The 17077-nt window shown below is 33.6% G+C and overlaps 1 protein-coding gene across 5 annotated transcripts in view; it reads left to right on the top strand.

Moving 5' to 3' along the window:
• Window positions 1-17077, top strand: part of TAOK3 (TAO kinase 3) — a 178190-nt gene that overhangs the window by 103251 nt on the left and 57862 nt on the right. For all 5 annotated transcript variants that reach the window (XM_061168997.1, XM_061168996.1, XM_061168994.1 and 2 more), the window contains 6 exons: window positions 3097-3168; window positions 3562-3663; window positions 7293-7338; window positions 8264-8360; window positions 10777-10890; window positions 12091-12182. In XM_061168997.1, the coding sequence (XP_061024980.1) occupies window positions 3097-3168; window positions 3562-3663; window positions 7293-7338; window positions 8264-8360; window positions 10777-10890; window positions 12091-12182 (523 nt within the window). The remainder of the gene's footprint in view (window positions 1-3096; window positions 3169-3561; window positions 3664-7292; window positions 7339-8263; window positions 8361-10776; window positions 10891-12090; window positions 12183-17077) is intronic.

Below are 17077 nucleotides of genomic sequence, written 5' to 3'. Positions count from 1 at the left end.
AGTGTCTGGCCTTACATTTAGGTCTTTAATCCATTTTGAGTTTATTTTTGTGTATGGTGTTAGGGAGTGTTCTAATTTCATTCTTTTACATGTAGCTGTCCAGTTTTCCCAGCACCACTTATTGAAGAGGCTGTCTTTTCTCCATTGTATATTCTTGCCTCCTTTACCAAAAATAAGGTGACCATATGTGCATGGGTTTATCTCTGGGCTTTCTATCCTGTTCCATTGATCTATATTTCTGTTTTTGTGCCAGTACCATACTTTCTTGATGACTGTAGCTTTGTAGTATAGTCTGAAGTCAGGGAGCCTGATTCCTCCAGCTCCGTTTTTCTTTCTCAAGATTGCTTTGGCTATTCAGGGTCTTTTGTGTTTCCATACAAATTATGAAATTTTTTGTTCTAGTTCTTTGAAAAATGCCATTGGTAGTTTGATAGGGATTGCATTGAATCTGTAGATTGCTTTGGGTAGTAGAGTCATTTTCACAATGTTGATTCTTCCAATCCAAGAATATGGTGAATCAGTGATCTTGCTTAAGGTTACTGAGACCTCTGAGACTATTGGAAGTGTTAAGTATGAATGTAAGTTTCAAGAATAAAACTTGAAATGTTTAGAAGTTGTAATCATTCATAATACAGTATGATGCATTGGAAAGCTGAAACCCCATTGATAGTTTCCTTTCTCTATACTAAAATATTGATTTTTTTTAAGTTTCTGTTTCAGTTCTGAATTTTAACTAGTATAAAATGGATTAAAAATTTCACATCTATATATAAATGGAAATGTTTTCAAATTTCAAGTCTCTGCCCTGTAGATAGGTTCTATAAGCAAGTACACTTATCAAGTAATAAGTGATAACTCTATAAATGTGAAGAAATACTTTTTTATTTTAGGGTGATTCTTTTTTCATGTCTCTTGTTCCAAATAAGCCTTGATTATAAATAACCTTAATAAGCAATTAGATAATACTATCAGATTCCATTTGTGTGGGCCTTTTTTTTTTCTTTCTATAAAGGGTACAGATTTGTTTTTTAAAAACCCCATTAAAAGTTAAAATTCATCATTGTTTGAGCATTTTCTAAACCTTTCCCAGGCTCCTTAAGCTACACAGTACATAGATTCATATCCAAAATATCCGCTTTACAGACACAGTCACTCTAACCTTCATTGTATTACTGAATTTACATCAACTTTTCTTTCTTGTTGTCATGTAAGCACAGTCTTAGTGTTACATTTTTATTTTATTTATTTATTTGTTTTTGGGCTGCGTTGGGTCTTCGTTGCTGTGCTCAGGCTTTCTCTAGTTGTGGCGAACAGGGGCTACTCTTCGTGGCAGTGCGCACACTCCTCATTGTGGTGGCTTCTCTAGTTGCGGAGCACGGGCTCTGGGCACGCGGGCTTCCATAGTTGTGCCTTGCGAGCTCAGTAGTTGTGGCTCACGGGCTTAGTTGCTCGGAGGCGTGTGAGATCTTCCCGGACCAGGAACCGAACCTTTGTCCCGTACATTGGCAGGCGGATTCTTAACCACTGCACCACCAGGGAAGTCCCTTAGTGTTACATTTTAAAAGCCAGCAAAATGTGAGAGATCTTTGTTTTTAACAAAAGTCAGTCTGTACCTTCTAAATGAATAAAACACCTAAAAAATGCCTTTACAGAGTCCTGCCGATTTGAAAACTGTAACTAGTGGATACCTTGTTTTTGTAATAGGTACTTTTACCTTAGTGCTTGTACAAAAAATTTTTTTAGTATGTGTCCATTTTCTCTGCACTTTGGCATTAATTAAGACTCTGGGGTTGCATTCTTTTTACATCAACATTATTGTTTATTGTTGGAATTAAATTTTTTTTTAATTAGAAAGAAGACATTGCTCTGAGGAGCTTCTTTAATTGTACTTTAGAAACTGATTAGACGTTTTTCTCTAAAATTGGTGACCTTATTTTACCAGAGTGAATTCCAGTTTTACTTCAGAAACACTGCTATTGCTTTATTGGTCCACAATAGTAATATCATAGAACCGAAGTAGCTTACTTACATCAGGGGTATGACACTGGTGCAGAGCCCTGTTATTAAAGAAGGCTAAGATTAGATAATCTTTAATGTCTTATATTTATTTTTCTGAAAATTTTTAAAAATAGTTTTAAATTTCTTAAGTAAATTTGGAGGAAAAGATTATTACCTGAGGTATTTATGATTTTCAGGCGTGCTTTCAATGAACTGTTATATTTTGAGTATGGAGAAGATTTATAGAGATAATTATGAGACAAGGCAACCTTTATAGATGAATACATACACATACACATAAATGTGTGTATGTATTTATGTGATACATTCTTACCGTAAAATATAAGTACCTTTGAAAGTGAAAGTCCCTCTTAAGATTAATCTTATCCTTTGCTGCACTGTTTAATACATTAGCCGCTATTTAAATTTTAAGTTAATTGAAATTAAATTTAAAATCCACTTCCTCAGTCACACTAGCCACATTTGACGTGCTACTATATACGATGCAGATATAGAACATTTCCATCATCATGGAAAGTTCTTTCAGACATAATAATATATCAGATAATCCAGGGATTACCACTGATATATATTCTGGTATAAATTCTTTCATAATTTTTTCTACACATACACTCATTATTACTGTTTTGCAAAAAGAAGATCATATTGTACAGGGTTTTTTTGTCATGATATTTTTTACTGTTACCATATATACAGATTGATTACCTCATTCTCTTAATGTTTATTTCATTACATGACTGTTTCATATTTATTTAACTGGTTCTCCATTGGTAGACATTCTACATGGTGAAGCCAGTATGGATATTTTGGAAATACGACTTTTTTGACTGGATATGTTTTGTTAAACCTTAATCCCTTTTTACATTACAGCCTTTGCATGTATATGGAAAGGGATAAAGAGAAGTTGTACCTTAAAGTGGGGTGGAAATGTCTGTCTAGCCTATCAAAAGTTGCAGCATCTTCAGACTGTGAGAATGAAGGGTGAAATGTTATAAAAGTCAAGTCAAATATTTAAGTTAAACTGGCTGAAACATCGTTCATTCTTTTTAACTGTTTTTCCCTACTCTCTTAACACAGGCCACAAATGCTCACACCAGTGAGGTGGTGGCAGTTAAGAAAATGTCCTATAGTGGGAAGCAGGCACATGAGGTATGTTAAAGACATTGTGTACCTAAACTGACATAAGCAAGTTAATATGAAATTGACAGTAGAAACAAAGTTCTTTAAGCATTTCTTTGTCACAGTTCTTTTTTTCCCTTCTTGTGGAGCATATAATAAATGTTCCTAATATTCTACCTCAATCAACTATTTTGTGGAATAGAACATGGATTAGTGTAATGGATTTATTATAATATATTTGGTGATTGATTTAATTTATATGTACTAAAACAAGAAATAACGCAAGTTTAAATTGCTTCTTCATGTATTAAACATTCTCTTTGTCCATTTAAAATAATGAAAAGACTATTTTATATGTATACTTGAAAATAAAATACTGTTTTCCGTTCAAAAATTATGATATTTTCTTTCTGACTTAAATAGAAATGGCAAGATATTCTTAAGGAGGTCAAATTTTTACAACAATTGAAGCATCCTAATACTATTGAATACAAAGGTTGTTACTTGAAAGAGCACACCGCCTGGGTAAGTAAGAGGACCTCTATTATCTTTTTATTTTTTCCTATTAAAATTTTTTTCTTTTCCTTTTTTTCTATTATCTCTTTGGTCTGTAAAATTATCAGCCCATTTCTGTCCCATTTGATTTTTGTTATCAGTATTTAACATTTGTTACTTCAGAGTGTGCCATATGGTATACATTAGTTTAAGCATGACATCTAGTCTATAGGAAATTTTATTCTTAAACACTCAATGAAGAGAGAGTGAAAAGTTAACATCATTTTATAATGATTTATTTGCAAAAGGAAAGAGCAGTGCCTTTTATTCTCATCCTAGAATTTTTATCTTTGTCATTTCTCATCCCCTACTCCAATTCCCCCCAAATTTGGAATTGTGCTTGATATTACCATCACTGTCTAAGATTTTTACCAAACAAAGCCTAGATTATGATTAAAATGCAATGGTCTTTTTTTCCACTCTATCTTACTATATTTTTATTTTACATGATTTTGTTTCTGATTTTAGGTTAGCACATTAGACATTGTCTAGAACAAGTAAATGCTATACCTTGTACTTTATGGGATTGCACATTCCAATTTAAAGTATTCAATATCACTATCATTTATTGAATACTTACCAATGTACAAGTCCTTTCCTGTACATGATCTCCAATTAGGGAATGGAGTTTTTGTTCCCAGATAGAATATCAAAGGTTAAACATAAACCTTTCTGCTCAAGCAATTCTTAAAGATATCTAGAGCCATTGCTTCTGTACTGAGCAGAAGAAATTAATAAGAGGAGTATCTCATTCTATGGAAATCAGTTCTCTGGCAATCTCAGCTGTCTTGAAGGAGTCAAGAAAGGGATTTTTTTTTTTTTAAAGAAAGGGATTTTGAGCGGGCAGAATAAATGTTAACAAAATCAAGTGCTAGATCTCATGTGTTTCAAAACTTCAGAAAAATCCTCCGAGCTCTTATTTGAAGCCTATTTACTCTTAGATTACATAGAATGCTAATAAGTTTGGTTACCTAGTCTTTGTCTATAAGGATTTGATAGGCTAATTAGAAGGAACTCATAGAACTAAAGCTGCTGGAGACATGCATACAAATAGCCATAACTAATTTGACCTTAGGAAGAAGTTGGGGAAGTTAGAAAGCAGACCTAACAATTTAAAAGCAGGGCAACTAGAGCTGTTAATTTTCAAGGGCAAACAGCCAGCCACAGCTCAGGTGCCCTCATGTTATGGAATAATTGGGAAAATAATGTTTGGGACAGAAATACAGAGTTAACATGTAATTTCAAAAATAGACACATAACTATAAACATACTCTAGTCGGTTCTAAAGTTCTATGTTCATTTTCCTTATACTCAGTTTAAGGAAATTATATGTGTGTATTAGTTTACATAATTTAAGAAATTAGAGGGAATTCCCTGCCAGTCCAGTGGTTAGGACTCCATGTTTTCACTGCTGAGGGCCCGGGTTCCATCCCTGGTCAGGGAACTAAGATCTTGCAAGCCGTACAGCATGGCCAAAAAATAAATAAACAAATAAAAAAAAATTTTAATTAAAAAAATTTTTTAAAAAGAAATTAGAAAACTAAGTAATACAGTTGAGAAATGTTTCCATCAAAACTGATTAAAAATATTGTTTGTCAATTATACCTTAATAAAGCTGAAGAAAAAAGAATAATAGTGCACCTAAAAGGCTAATGTTCATTATAGTATTCACTTATGTGGACTCTTTCATTTCACAATAAGAAGTAAAATTAATGTTTCTGAATCTGCTTACTTTTTTTTTAAATTATAAATTTATTTATTTTTGGCTGCATTGGGTCTTTGTTGCTGCGCATGGGCTTTTCTCTAGTTGCGGCGAGCGGGGGCTACTCTTTGTTGCGGTGCGCGGGCTTCTCATTGCCGTGGCTTCTCTTGTTGCAGAGCATGGGCTCTAGGCGCGCGGGCTTCAGTAGTCGTGGCACGCAGGCTCGGTAGTTGTGGCTTGCGGGCTCTAGAGCGCAGGCTCAGTAGTTGTGGTGTACAGGCTTAGTGGCTCTGTGGCATGTGGGATCTTCCCAGACCAGGGCTTGAAACCACGTCTCCTGCATTGGCAGGCGGATTCTTAACCACTGCGCCACCAGGGAAGCCCTGAATCTGCTTACTTTTAATGTAAAGCAGAAAACTATAATAAAGTTTCTAAACTTTAAACTTTTAAGTTTCTCATATTGTTTTAGATTATTCCAGAAATGGAATAATTTTTATACATTATGTATATTTAATTACATCTATAAATATATAATAAATTTAATAATGTAGATGTATATCTTTATTATATATAATAATATATATGTATGATATATGATATATTATGTATTGTGTACCTTGCTACTGGAATAAATTCAGAAGAATATATGTATGTTATGTACAATTATATATTATAATAATATATGACATAATATATAATATTATATCTCATATCCTTCTGAAATATTCCAGTAATGCAGGGTACATAATACATAAATGTTTTCACATTTATTTTTTTTAATGAAAGGAACCAGTATGTTAATAGTAGTTGTGTCTATGTGATTATAGGAAATTTGTATTTCATAATAAGCATATTGTGTTTTTTTAGAATAACAAAATAATAATTTGTAGGAGTGTGTGTGCTTGTGTGTATATGTGTGGAGATTGGTCACTGAGCACTCCAGTTCTGATCTTGGCTATAAATTAGTAGTAATCTGGAATGCCTAAAATATCTAAGATGAGAGTAAAGAAAGAGTTTTCTCATTTTTGCTTTTCAAAAGCCTCCCAACATTGCAAACCCAATAAATATCAATATTAGTGTAATAGTATTGTTCTAGAAATATTTTAAGATATAAATTGAAATATTCCATCTCTCTCAGGGATTCAAGCTAATGTAATAATATATAGCAGGATACATCTTTAGATTGAGTTCTAACCAATGTTTTCTTGTTTAGAACTTTTCAGTTTTATTTTATTTTATTTTATTTTTTGGCTGCATCGGGTCTTAGTTGTGGCACACGGGATCTTCACTGAGGCATGCAGGATCTTTCATTGCAGCGTGCGGGCTTCTCTCTAGTTGTGGTGTCCGGGTTTTCTCTTTGTAGTTGTGGCACGCGGGCTCCAGGGCGCATGGGCTCTAGTTGAGGCGCAAGAGCTTAGTTGCCCCACAGCATGTGGTATCTTAGTTCCCCGACCAGGGATTAAACCCACGTTCCCTGCATTGATAGGTGGATTCTTTACCACTGGACCACCAGGGAAGTCCCAGAACTTTTTAAAATGTGAAAATAGGGAATTTACTGCTTACTTGTTTGTATTATTTAACTAATAATTCCCAGTATAGATTTTACTGGCTCATTTATTTGGTTGCCACTTTCCAAGTTACAAAATTTAATTTATACTCCAACCTAGCCACCTTAAATCCTTAAATACAATCCCCATATTGTCTTAGACCAATTCCAATTTCAAATAGGAAATAACAAAAACAGAAATTCCGATTTCAAATAGGAAATAACAATAACAGGTTCAGATAAATCAGAATATTTATTCTCCTAGTATTCTTAGTTCCTTGGTTAGTTGGTTGGTTTTAGCAGTTTCTTATTAACCTACATTATTCTGGTTATTATTTCAATCTGTTACAGTTGGTGATGGAATATTGCTTAGGCTCAGCCTCTGATTTGTTAGAAGGTAAGGATAAAAGCACTATCCCCTTCTTTTTTTACCTTGACCAGAATGTTGTCTACTCCTGTATTAAAGCACACCTTGGGCAAACTAAATGGTTAATGACTTAGACTTAAGGGTTATGTGGATAAGCCATGCAGACTCTGTCTCTGCAATGTCGGTGAAAGTATCTGAGTAATGATTAGCAGCCCTCCTGCTGTTTTAGTTCATGGCCCATCCAGGGCAGGTACTACTAAAATGTTTGGGTCATGTGATGTAGTATGTGTAGCCAAAAACATCAAATTCATGTGTATGTATGAAACAGAGGTAGATGGTATCGGTGTCCGAATTATATTGATATTTAACCCTTTCACATCTCTTGACTGACCCAGTTCTCTGCAGACGCTGTTATAACCAGAGACTGAGTTAAAATTTACATTAAAAAAAAACAAAAAACTTTCTTATATTATCCATGATCTCTGAATAGAAATTGCTTATTAGCTGCTTTCACAAATAATGAAAACCTGTAGTTAGAAGGGGTACTTATACATGGCTTGCGGCAGAGGAGAATTAATGCAACCTAAAACACTCTAGACACTTAAAATGTCAGAGGGACTGGTAAATTTGGGCCTGGCCAATTGGAATCAGTGTGGCTTTGACTTGCAACTGACAAGTAAATTAACAATTCCTTGCAGTGAATATCAGGCTTTGTTTTATTTTATTTTGAAGGGGTTTGTTTGTTTTTATGCTTCAGTTTCCTGTTATCTGATTATTTATTGTTATTCTATAGAAAATATATATCCTGTGTATTTAGGTGAACTTGTTCCCAAATTGTCATTTAAGAAAAAGTATATAATTCAGCCTGCTATAGCTGTATAATATAATAAAAATAGGAATGAAACTGATCATCTATTCCTGGCTTTTTTTTTTTTTTTTTTTTTTTCCCCCTCAGTTCATAAAAAACCACTTCAGGAAGTGGAGATCGCTGCCATTACTCACGGTGCCTTGCAGGGGCTAGCCTACCTACATTCTCATGCATTGATTCATAGGTAAGATTAGAGGCCAGTTAACATTTTCGTTTCGGTTACAGGACTGTCTGTTCAAGGAACCTTGAAAATTAGTGCATGCTCCAGTTTTTAGGGTGCCTAAGAATTTATGGGAAGCAAATAGATTGCTGATGCTTCTGGATGTAAAGAGTAAAGTTGCCCGAATTTAGTTCCTGTCTCTTGGTCTCTCCCATATAACCACAAAGACTTATATCATCTCTGTTCTGTAGGTAACTATTCTCCAGGCATAGTGTTGCAGGGAAATTTGAAGAAGAGCCCAGCAACCTTTTGATACTGTCAAGAAAAAAAGGAAAGAAAATTAGCCTTCCTTGCATATATTTATTTCCTAGCTGAGTTCTTCTCCCTTTCCTGTTGCAAATAACAAGTCAATCTCATGTAAATATATGCTGTTTTATCAATTTTACATTTTTTTGCATTTCTTTAGTCCATATAGATATTTAGGAAGGTATTACTGTCTTCATTTTGGTAGATGAAGAAACTGAGACTTAAAAAGATTTAAATAACTTGCCCATAGTTTCCTAGCGTTTATGTAATAAAGATTGAAACTCAGATTTTCTAACTCCTAGTCCAAGGCTTTCCTCTAAGTTACATTTTCTTTATCACAGCCCCAATCTCCTCTTTCCAACCTACTTCCCCCCACTAACTTCTTAACAAAGATGTTGTTACCAATTTTTCCTTCTCTCAGTAAAGAACTTCTAGTACTGTTACTTTAATGAATGGTGGCCAAGTAGTGGAATATGAGATAGGCATAAAGGACCTGAGATGGCTCAAAAACAGAAGAAAAAAAAATTTACGTTTACTAGGAAGAAATGAAACTATTAAGTCATAGGTTCCCCTTTTGCTTCTGTTTTAATCATCCTAGAGTAGCCATCACAATTACTGGTACATACCACAAAGCAGAACTCCCTCAAGATAGGCAGACCAAAATTCCTGCCATGAATTTGGCTTATGCATAAGAATGAAGAATGAACGTAACCATGTCTAATAAATATTGATAAAATTAATTTAACTGTAATTTACGGATTTGACAATTTTAAAGTATATATATGTATAAACTTTAAAGTGTGTATATATCTATCTATCTGTCTATCTTTGGTATTAAGATGTCATTACTGAATGCCAACTTGTTTATGACAGTTTTGCCTGCTCCTGTTTATAAAAGTCAGTTCAGGTTTCTGTGCCTTTATTACCTCAATTTTCACATTAATGTTTTATTCTGTATTACACTTTATCTTTTTTAATATGTAAAAAGAGTTGAAAAGACAAAAAAACTTTTAAAGAATGCTCTTTATTTAAAAATAAATTCAGATTCTTATTGTTTTGATTTAAAAGGCAAGCCAGGGTTAGAGAAAAGATATTTTCTGTTGTACGAGAAATAAATAATGCTTTTTTTAGTTCTCTCTGCCAATGCCTAATGTCTTCATGAGGAAAGAAACTGAATTTTCAAGGGAAGATTTTTGGAAAAGTTATTTTGGGAGCATTTGAACCTTTCATTTTCAACTTAACGTGTTTTCCTCATTCCCTCTGCTTTATCTTTCCATTGCCCATCACCATACATTCTTAGTTCCTAGTACTCATTACACCTCATGCCTTTTTTAAAGAGAATAAAGAGTACATCCACATCTTCTCATTCCAAATTTTCATACTGAAGATTAAATTTTTTTAAATCATGTTTTTTAAACTTTTTGCTGCATAAAATATCTAGTAGTTTTAGTAGTAACCACTTGAGATTCTTTGTAATAATACAATAGAAATGCAATTTCCTAACCCCTAATCCTTGTTTGTTTTGATCTTTCAGGGTCTTCTTTTTACTGTACAGTGTTATTTTTAAAATAACACCTTCTCTATAACATGTACCCTCAAATGCCTTAGAGTTGCAGTTACAATTAAAGGCAGAGAGAAAGGGTCACAGGCAAGAAAGAAAAGGTATGTGTGTAGTTGAGGTTTATTGGTAGGTAGTTGATACAGAGTCATTGAAGGTTTGTTTAGACTCCAAAAATGTCATGAAATTTGGAAGAGGAAAAAAAAAGGCAGTTACAGATTGTGCCAATTTTCCCCAGCACAAGCAATACTGTTGGTGACTGGATTCAGCAACTAATATGATTTTGTAAGTGTAGCAACTGAGTAGGTTTCCTTGTCGGCCATGTCTGCCTTTTTTCTCATTGCATTCCCTCCCTCTAAAGAAAGCTCTACCTTTTAGTAATTACTATGACCTACCAGTAAGTACACCAAGGAATCTGGGCCCCCTTAAAACATGCAGTAATTACTAAATCCCCTTCTGGCTATCTGAGCAAGGTTTTTTTTAAATAAACTTTTTGTCTTATTAATTGCATGCTCTGACCTATTCCATAATCAAAACTGAAAAGTAATTTTCTAACCCTCTTATTTTTTCCTATAGGGATATTAAAGCAGGAAATATTCTTCTAACAGAGCCAGGTCAGGTGAAACTAGCTGATTTTGGATCTGCCTCAATGGCTTCTCCTGCCAACTCCTTCGTGGGCACACCTTACTGGTATGTGGAATTAGAAAACATGGCATAGTTTTAAAATATGTGTATATAAACAAGATGGACTCATAGCACTGGTTTTGTTTGGTTCTTTTTTTTTTTTTTGACAGTGTCTAACCATGTGTCTCAAATGAGATTTCATTAGGAAGGATAGAAAACTCACTAGCAAAAAAGAGACACTCAGACTTAGTATAAAATTTCCAGTGACTTTAAATTGTTCAAATAAGGTTGATGTCACTGTGTGTAAACTGAGTAGGATTATCAACTCACTGACCAAGCTCAGGTTTTAGACTTCATTTGAAGTTTCTTTTGAACTTTTCTCTTCAGGCAGAGTCTCTAGGCGAGAACAAGGTAGTTTCTTTAACCTTCTGTAGCCAATGAGCATAAATTTTACCTTTCAGTGAAAGAAATCCAGATTCTTGTTTCTGTTGAATTCTCTGATACTTTACCTCACTTGTCATTCTGACTTAAAGTTGCACCCCATTCTATTCAAGACTCCTTTCCTTCCTTTCATAGATACATTGGAATTTCATTGTACCTTGGAGAATGACTTATACCCCTTGAAAATTACTTGCCTACTAAAAAAAATCAGCTACTATTTGAATATTTTTCCACTATCATCAAATAGCATCTATTAAGCAACTACTTACATACACTAATAGAGAACAAAGCATATTAAACTATATGGCCCTTACCCTCCTAATGAAAATCCATTACGGACAAACAAAATAATATCCATTATTATAGCCAGTTTATTTGTTTTTTAACTTGTAACATCTTTGAATATCTGATTATATTGCTTTATGTAATTGCATAAAGTATTCTTCATGTTGTTTCAAGTAGTGTATTTAAGTGTTTCATACATATTAATCCTTTACCAATCTCTCTGAGGTAGCTAATAAGATTCTCTCCGTATTATGGATGAGGAAACTGATATACAGAAAGGTTAAATAACATAGCCAAGATCAAAGGATAGTAAATGATGGAACCGTGATCTGTTGAAAGTAATGTATTGTTTCATGTAAATCACTGAGTGTATTGTTTATATTTTGAATAGTGTTTTTTCAAATTATTTGTGTAAGAAAATTATAACTTTATCAGATAAAACTTAGAATATGCCCCAAAACAGCTATTTTATTGAATCACTTTATCAGGTGAATTTTGTTTTTAATTTGCAACTTGAGTTTTGTACATTATGTTTGGCAGGATGGCTCCAGAGGTGATCTTAGCTATGGATGAAGGACAGTATGATGGGAAAGTTGATATTTGGTCACTTGGGATCACTTGTATTGAAATGGGTGAGTAAATAGTTGTTTTCATTGTACTTTTGAGAATCACTCCGTATTGTGATTGTTAATTCATTTATCCAGTGATTATTTAATGAGTTACTGCTATATATGTGCTAGGCAATGTGAATTTGCTATATTTTTTCTATGCTTTGGTATAACATCATAAGATTGCTTTTCTCTGCTATATTAAGTTAAGAAAAAGAGTTTGAGCAGATATGGCAGCTAAGAAATATAAGAATATACAATAGTTAGAATTAATATTTGAAAAATATCCATTCTCCATACCATTAGTGATGATATATGTCCTTCATAGTAATATTCATTACTTAATTTACATTCCTATTTGTATAAGGGAAATCTGGAAAAGTAATAGCAGGCTTATCAAAGATTGGACTCTAAAAAGTAATAGCAAAAGTAATAGTAGGCTTATTAAAGATTGGACTCTAAAAACTGACCTGGGACTTCCCTGGTGGCTCAGTGGTTAAGAATCCACCTGCCAATTCAGGGGACACGGGTTCGAGCCCTGGTCTGGGAAGATCCCACATGCTGCGGAGCAACTAAGCCCATGCGCCACAACTACTGAGCCTGCGGCCTCAGAGCCCGCGAGCCACAACTACTGAAACCCGTGCTCCGCAACAAAGAGGAGCCACCGCAATGAGAAGCCCGCGCACCGCAACGAAGAGTAGCCCTGCTCGCGGCAACTAGAGAAAGCCCGTGCAGCAACGAAGACCCAACGGAGCCAAAAATAAAATGAATAAAAACTGACCTATATAGAGAGCAACCCCAGAGAAAACTTCATATTAGGGGATACCCCCAGCTTTAAAGTCGTCTTCCAAATATTGTTGCAGTTATCTAAAATTGTCTAACATACCACAGAATCTCAGTCCTCTGGTTGCATATTTTAAACTTTAATATAACTTAAAGTTACCATTATCCAGTGGTATACTGGTAAATTTAACCAATGACCTCCCCTGGGGGGCGAGGGGGAGCATTTTGTAGCATTTGCCAAATTCTGTGGTGTAAGTATCCCCACCATAGCCAATTTCAAGTTATCAATTTGAATCACTAAATGTGGAGTTGGAGAAAGGTATGCACAGCTAACCTTCCAAAGCCAGTGTGAGCTGGCTCCAGCACAACAGTGCCTTTATTTAGATTTTTTATTTAAAATTTGCATAAATATGTCTAGTTTTTTAAAAATCCATTTTAAAAGTTTCTTTGTCTAGCTTTTAAATTTGTTTAATTTCTTCTATATTGTTTAATATAGGGTTTTTTTGTTTAATTTCTTCTATATTGTTATCCAAATTTGTCCTAAGGATTTCTAAGTTCAGTTTGATTCTCAGAGTATAGTTTTCTCTTTCCCTAAAATGTTTGGCCTACAGAGATGACTTGGGATATGTTTGTATTGCATTTCCAGTTGCTTCATTGACCTCTTCCAACAAAGAAACATATGATAAAGATATACAATTTGTCTTTTTTTTTTTTAATGCTAAAGAGATGTTAGTGAAGAAAAAAAAAACAATTCAAGGAGGAAACAGAATATTTACTTAATTTTTTAAAATAAGTAACATTCATGTGTTTTGTAAATCAAAAAATATAAAAAGATAGACAGTGAAAGGACTTCTTCTACCCCTGGCCCTATTCGTACAATTCCTTCCCCACCCCTGTGAACACACACAGGGAACCTCTGTTATTAATTTCTTGTATATCCTTCCAGAGTTTCTTTACAAATATGTATATTTTTATATATATTATATATATGTATGTGTGTATTTATTTATTTAGTGTGTGTGTGTGTGTGTGTGTGTGTGTATTTATAATATATAACCTTCCATATCCGCGGGTTCCATATCCATGGATTCAACCAACTGCACATTGAAAATATTTGGGAAAAAAAAATTCTGGAAAGTTCCACAAAGCAAAACTTGCATTTGCCATTCTTTGGGCAGCTATTTACATTGTATTTACAACTATTTACATGGCATTTACATTGTATCAGGTATTATAAGTAATCTAGAGGTGATTATATGGGAGGATATGATTAGGTTATATGCAAAAACTATGGCATTTTATATAAGGAACTTAAGCATCCACAAATTTTATATTCTGGAGCAGGCTGGGGCAGTCCTGGAACCAGTCCCCCACAGTTACTGAGGGACGACTCTAGAAATATGTATATACGCTTACTATATTCCCTTTTACCCCTAAATTAACATATACAATTGGTTCTATACTTTGATTTTTCACTTAATACCATCTTGGAGCAGTGTTTTATATTAGTAACTTGGACACTTTTTCATTTTTTACTGGCATTATGTTATTCCATTATATGGATATACCATAGTTTATTTGACTGGTCCTCTATTAATGGATATTGAGGTGGTAGATTTCTTTTTTAGTTTCTGATATTTTGTTATTCTCTGTTTCATACAGAAAAAATTCATCTTATTAATACTGATTTCGGGGGGCACTCAGCAGAAATATTCACATACTTTAAAAAGGATTCATGACAAACTTCCAGAAATATTTTGTAGAATTTGACAAGGTAGCCCTAAAATTCATAGGGCCAAAACCAGTCAAGACAATTCTGAAGAAACAGAATTTGGACAGAAGAATCACTATACCACAATCCAAACCATAATAATTAAATCAATATTGTCAATAGAACAGACTAGAATACCTAGAAACAGACTCGTCTATAAGTCGGATTTTGGTATAAGACAAAAAAGACATTAAAGATCAGTGGTGAAAGGATGGCCTCTTTGATTAATAATATGAGACAATGTGTTAATTATATGATAAAAGCCAAAATTAAATTTCTAGCAAATGCCATACACAAAAATAAATTCCAGATTTTAGTTAAATACTCAAAAGTAAAATTTTAAAACTTTTAGGAAAAGATCCTTTATGCAATTTCCTTACCTATAATATAGAGATAACAATCCCATGAAGTAGGTGCTATTATAATGAAGATTAAAGAATTAATAAATATAAAGTACTTAAAACCTGGCCTGGCATATAATAAGCACTATGTAAGTATAATTAATATTATATTATTCTAAGAGTATACCTTTATGGGTATAGGGAAGAATTTTTCTAAACAATATTTAAAAAATAATGACAAATATGATAACTTTTAGTACTTTAAAATATAAAGCTATATAAAACGCAAAAATTAAAAGGTAGGCATAGACTGATAGAAAGTAGTTGAAACATATCTACCCAACAGAGTATTGGCCCAGAATCTATAAAGAACTCTCACAATTTCTTTACCAAAAAGAAAAAGATGAACAGCCAGCAGAAAAATGGGCATGAATATGATCAAGCAGTTAACATTGAAAAGAAAACCTAAATGGACAACAAACATGAGAAGATACTCTGCCTCATTAGTAATCAGGGAAATGCAAGTTAAAACTATTTCACATCAGACTGGTAAAATTTTTTTAAAGTCGAAGGTTAATGAATTTGGAGAAGCTGCTAAAGAAACAGGAACTCTCATACACTATTGATAAGAATGTAAATTGGTATAAACATTTTGGAGGGCAAGTTGGCAACATCTGGTAATAGGAATGTAAATTGGTATAACCACTTTGGAGGGCAAGTTGGCAACATCTGGTAAGGATGAGGAGGAGGAGTGTCAGTGACTCAACATTTCACTTGTAAGTATACACTTTAGAAATTTTATGCACATACACTGGAAAATATATGAGGCTGCAACCTTGTTTGTAGAAGCAAGAAATGGTGGAAACAACCAAATTCTTATGATGAGCTGGATCTACATGTATCGTCATGGATAAATCTCAAATCATAACATTGAATAGTTAATGAACAAAGTCACTGGAGTTTAGGTACAGTACGACGCCAATTATGAAAGCTTTATAAACAATTTTATATATTATTTATGAGCATATATATACTAATAAAATATCACATAGATGTAAGAGAGACCATCTCAGAATAGTAAACTCTGGAGGGCAGAAGAGGAATAGTTATATCTTACTTTTTTTTAGAAGAAAATATCTGAAACAAATATGACAAAATAATGTTAAATCTAAGCAGTAAGTGTCTGTTATAATACTATGCAAATTTTTTATGTATTTCAAATATCAAATAATTTAACTTTTTTAAAATTAGAAATAAATGTACATTCCTTTGGTTTGAAAAACAAAAAAACAAAAAACTATTCTCTGTGTAGCATGGAGTTAGCAATTATACACCCTGGATTTGAATCTTGGCATTACCAGCACTTAGCTGGCAGGACAGTCATGTGTGGCTGCACATAACACCAGCAGGCATTCTCATAGTCTAGGATGTGAATGACACCTTCTGGGGTTGTGTAACGTGTTGATTCTGACGATGAGACCTTGGACAATTTTCTAAACTTCCCTAAGCCTCAGTTTTCTCATCTAAATGAAAATAACAATACATATATCATAGGTATTGTCGCACTTCAATGAGATAACATATGTAAAGTGTTTAACATAGTGCTTGGCATATATCAATGCTCAAAACAGCTGATTGCATTCATATGTAGGATTATTCCTATTTTTGTCATTTATATTCTAAAGTGAACCAAAATTTTACTTGTAACACTGCAACTATAATAGCAACTCCTCAGTTACAACACTTTAAAGGGATGTCCCCCGAGTTGAACCTTACAACTAATTAGTGCCCACCCATTGTTTCAGCAAGTTTTTTTCTTACCAAAATCTTTCTAAAATATAACATGGATTCTGCCCTTTCCAACCGAATTAAATAGAGCAAACAACACACACCCTTTTATGATGATTCAGGATTGTCATCACATCAGTTTTTGTACTATGTAGATGTAGTAATGACTGGAGTTTCAAACAGCAGTCGACATTGGCAAAATAGGTGCAGATCCCAGGAGGTACCTTAGTATTTCC

The sequence above is a fragment of the Eubalaena glacialis genome, chromosome 15 (genome assembly GCF_028564815.1).
Source record: "Eubalaena glacialis isolate mEubGla1 chromosome 15, mEubGla1.1.hap2.+ XY, whole genome shotgun sequence".
Taxonomy (NCBI): Eukaryota; Metazoa; Chordata; class Mammalia; order Artiodactyla; family Balaenidae; genus Eubalaena; species Eubalaena glacialis.
This window is presented reverse-complemented; position numbering and strand designations above follow the sequence as displayed.